Below are 4194 nucleotides of genomic sequence, written 5' to 3' on the forward strand. Positions count from 1 at the left end.
CCCAGCTCTCTGCCTCTTTCATCTGTGCCTCCTTGATGGTTCCTGTCCCATGGGGTGCCCTGCACCCAACTCCACCCCCTACACTTTTCTTCCCCATCCCTAGGGAGAGCCACTCTGTTCTGCCTGAAGTTGTTTCCTTGTATCCCATCACCAAGGATCTGGAATCCCTCCACAGCTGGGTCCCCCGGGGACAGGACCCTCTCAGCATGTGGACACTACACAGGCAGGAGACCTGCCAGGATTCAAGGACGGGATCATTTTGGGTTGTGATATTTTGACATGGACACATACACAGATGTCTCCGGGCTCCCTGTTGCCTGCTCTCACTGTAAGAACATGCTGCCAGCTCAGCCAGTCAGATGAAAGCACAGCAGGGCTGCAAGGCCTCGTGCTGAGCCGGGCAGCCCCTTCTTCACTGAAACCACCTCCACCATCCTCTGGGCAATGACAGTGTCCACTGTGCACTTTAGCTTGGCGAAGCTTCTGCATCTGTTTCCTGCCCCAGGCTGCAGGGAACACAGCTTCGGTCTGTAGAGAGCCCTGGGAGCAGTGGGTTAGAGCTCTGTGCTCAGATTCTGCCAGAAATTGAGACTTTGAGGCAGCTAATAAAGAACTTCATAGGAAAGTGTGGTCATTAATCAGGGAGACCTGTGGAAAGGTGGTGATGGGCAAGGGGAGGACAGGAGACAACACAAACACCTGCAGACCACTGTAGCACCAGTGGGCTTGGGGTATTTAACAGAAACTGTATCATCTCACACTGGTTTGCTTGCTCCAAACTATGGAAGAAAATTATGGCAATGAGGGGAGGGCTGAGAAATAAGTCCCAGTGAGTGAAGAGGAGCTCATTTCCTTGTAAACAATGGCCTGGGAGGTGAACATGGACATGCACAAACTGCCTGCACAAGGTCAGGTCAGCTTACAAAAGCTCTTTTTTGCTTCAGGCAGCTTTGATGGAAGCAGCCCAGGGCACATTGCGAAGGTCCTCTCCCCCCTGCACAGAGCTTCAGTGGCAGGAGATCAGACCCAGCAGTTTCGCTTTCCACCCACAAAGACATCAGCAAGCTTTAAATGCAAACCATAGCTTGACAAAGTGTTTTTCTTGTTTTTACTCAGTGTGCTTTTTAAAACCAAATTCAGGTTTCCTTTGCAAACCAGCTGCAGACAGATCTGCAGCAGATAATGGGTGCCTGTGGTAAAACACTAAGAAGATAGGGCCAGAGCAGAGCATCAGATCCTGCGGGACCAGCTCTACCAGCTCCTGGCGTTGGTCACTCGTGATGGGGGCAAGGACTGGCTCACAGCAGAGCAGGGGCTGGGAGGATGCAGCCCTGGGCAGTGCTGGGTGCTGGAGACTAGGGAGGCAATGCAGGAGGGAAGACTTAGGAAAAAGAAGGATGAGGTATTTCCAGGTGGGAAGTCATGGCCAGTCTCCTGCCTCTCCCAAGGTGGTTGTGGTGGAGTCCTCCTAGACAAGTACCTTCCAAGCACCAGCTCTGGGGTAGGCAGGTGCTGGGCTGTGTAGCAGAAAGGTCCCGTCACACTCCAGCACTCCCAGGACCAAGTGCTTTCTGCCTTCCTCTGGGGCTGGGCAAGAGATGACACAGAGTGAAGAGAGCGAGAGAAAATCTTTATTCTTTGGTACCAGCAAGACACAGCATTTTGAGAATAAGGCTGAACAACATGGTTCCACAACCAGCATCCCATAAATATCCAGTGTACCATATCTTCCATTAAGGAAGGATTTCATTCATTGAATCTCATTCACAGCATCTGCTGTACTGCAGGGTTCAGCCAGCTGGCTTGGTAGTCAGACTGCATTTACATGACAGCACTTACACCTAGTTTTGACAGACCACTTCCCACAAATAGCTCCTAAGATAAGATTCCCCTCCCATTCTAGCAGCAGAGGCGCAAGGAGTGGATGGAGTTTAGTCACAGCTCACACAGCAGGCTATGCCAGGCCATGTCTGCAAGGCCAGGAGGTAGGTCCCCAGCATCATAGCTGCCCAGTAGGGGTGGCTAAATTGTAAAAGATAAACAACGCCCTTGCAAGACGAAAGGAAATTCAAGGCCCCTGAGGCGTCTGTTGGCCTCGGTGCTCAGAACAAGCAGGATTTCTTGTCCATGCCATGACTTTGCTGGATGGTCTTGCAGGACTCTCCTGGCAGGTTCCCCTCAGCTCCCAGTGCTCAGTGCAGCTCCAGGAAGTTCACATATTCCTTCACCCACCTGGCATCAGGTTTAGCACAGACCTGCCGAGTCCTCCTGGTGATGAACCTGTCAAGCCAGGCAGAGAGGTGTTATAGTTCTGGAGGTAGAAAGGACATGCCGAAGTGGCAGCCAGGGCCTTGGGTCGCTTTCTGGACACCTACTGACCTGTCCTGTGATCAGTGCTGGCTCCCAAGGGGATCATTTACCCTCCCATAAACCACAAGCTCCAGGGGAGCCAGCTAAACCCATGCATCAAGGAGAGCTCTAGGTCCCCTGGGAGAAGCCCCCATGCTCAGACATTCCTGTCCCTGTCCAGTCTGGAGGTGAGCCTGGAAGCAGTGTATGGGCATCTGGCATTTCTGGGGCAAGCATCTGCTGGCCTCAGACCCCTAGTCTACATCAGGTACAAGTCTCACAAGTGGCACGTTATGTGCCTTGGGCTCATGGCCACAGGGAGGTCCTGCTGGCTATGCAGGAATATCCTTCCCACACCTTGTTCCCAGCACCAGGATGGCCCTATTTGTCAGCTGAGGAGGATGAGTGCTCACATACAGCATGTGGGGCCTGTGGTGGCTGCCCCCTGACTTCATGCATGGTTCCTCACACCACCATGCTCTTAGTCCCAGTGGATGGCAGGAAACTTTGGAGCAGAGCCCAAAGACTGGTGGAGCCTTTCCCAAAGAGCTCAGAGCAGGAGCCAGTACTTACACAACTGCTGGCTGTGGGCATTTGCTGCTGGTGTAGAAATAATCCTTCACATGACTCTGGGGCAGCTTCTGTGAGGTATAGCTGAAGCAGCAGATGGTTGTGTCAGCTCCAACTGGAAGAGATCAGGAAGGACAGCATGAGTCTACCATGAGCAACCATTCCCTTACTCAGCTGTGGAGCCCTCTTCTTATCCAAATTAACCATAAAGTCAGCAAAAAATGACAGTGCTTAATGAAAGTCACTGCTAGAGTGTCTTGCTAAAGGCTCTCTCCCTCACTACCAATGATAAACATCCCCTCGGTCACTCTAGGATCACTCCTAAAGCCTGGTAACAGAAGCAGAGTTGTGAAACCTGAAACCTTTAATCCTTGCGATGTAAAATTCATAATTACCTCCCTAAGTTAAAAGGATGCTGGAAAGGAAAACCAATTCAAAGCATGAAAAGCCATTCACACAGGTTTTTAATCTTTGAAACTTTTTCCATCTCTTCTTCAAAATTATTGCCTTCAGAGCAAAAATCATGAATGCCAACATCCCACCCCAGGAGAGCAGAGAGTTGTACTCACTTGGACCAGAAAAAGCCTGAGAAAAGAGGCCAGCAACCAGGAGGATGGAGAGGGCTGCACTAAAGATGTTCATTATGGACGGAGGCGAGCTGCAAGGCAGAAGCAGGATCAGATCAGGTTTCTCCTTCGTCTGGTGCAAGATGGTTTGGATGCTCCTTGCTTTTTATAGGGGTGGCAGCAGATTTCAAGGCAAGTATTCGGAATTTCCAAAGCGTAACAGAGCTGATGTCACGGCACCTTTGCCTCAGAAATACTGAAAAAAAGAGGAAGCAGCAGGTTTAGGAAATACTAAAATAGCCTTTGTGTAAGGTGGGGTAAGTCTGAACAAACCAGCATCCTCACGAGGGCTATACTGACCAAGACAGGATATGCGATAGCTCTTGAGAAGCAGGTTTGCACTTAGATTCACCAAGATGACAGCAAACCCCAACAAGCTCATCTCAGCAGCCTCCCACAGGGCCAGGAAGATGTCAACCCAATGTCCTTTTTAAGAACCCAAGTCCTGATCACAAAGGTGCTCAGCCCCTTGAATGGCTTGGGACCAGGTCCAGTTGGGGGTCCTATGGTGGGCTGGGACACATGTGAGGGGCAGCGTGGGCAGTGTGCATGCTCCAAGCACCACTGCCTGTGCAGGTAGCAAGGATAGCTGGCACCCTGGGGAGGCTGTAGCCCTGGGCAATCTTTGAGAGACACAAAACCCTCAAAG

The 4194-nt window shown here is 51.2% G+C and overlaps 1 protein-coding gene across 1 annotated transcript; it reads right to left on the minus strand.

Annotated features, from left to right (window-relative positions):
- Positions 1-1647: 1647 nt before the first annotated feature.
- On the minus strand, positions 1648-3708 carry LOC309886086 (C-C motif chemokine 5-like). The gene is made up of 3 exons (XM_082776635.1): positions 3489-3708; positions 2923-3034; positions 1648-2280 (listed from the first exon to the last, which is right to left on the minus strand). The coding sequence occupies exons 1-3, from the start codon at positions 3559-3561 to the stop codon at positions 2193-2195; spliced, it is 273 nt and encodes a 90-aa protein (XP_082632761.1). The 5' UTR covers positions 3562-3708; the 3' UTR covers positions 1648-2192.
- Between the last annotated feature and the right edge of the window lie 486 nt (positions 3709-4194).

The sequence above is a fragment of the Aythya marila genome, assembly GCF_965140915.1.
Source record: "Aythya marila genome assembly, chromosome: 20".
Taxonomy (NCBI): domain Eukaryota; kingdom Metazoa; phylum Chordata; class Aves; order Anseriformes; family Anatidae; genus Aythya; species Aythya marila.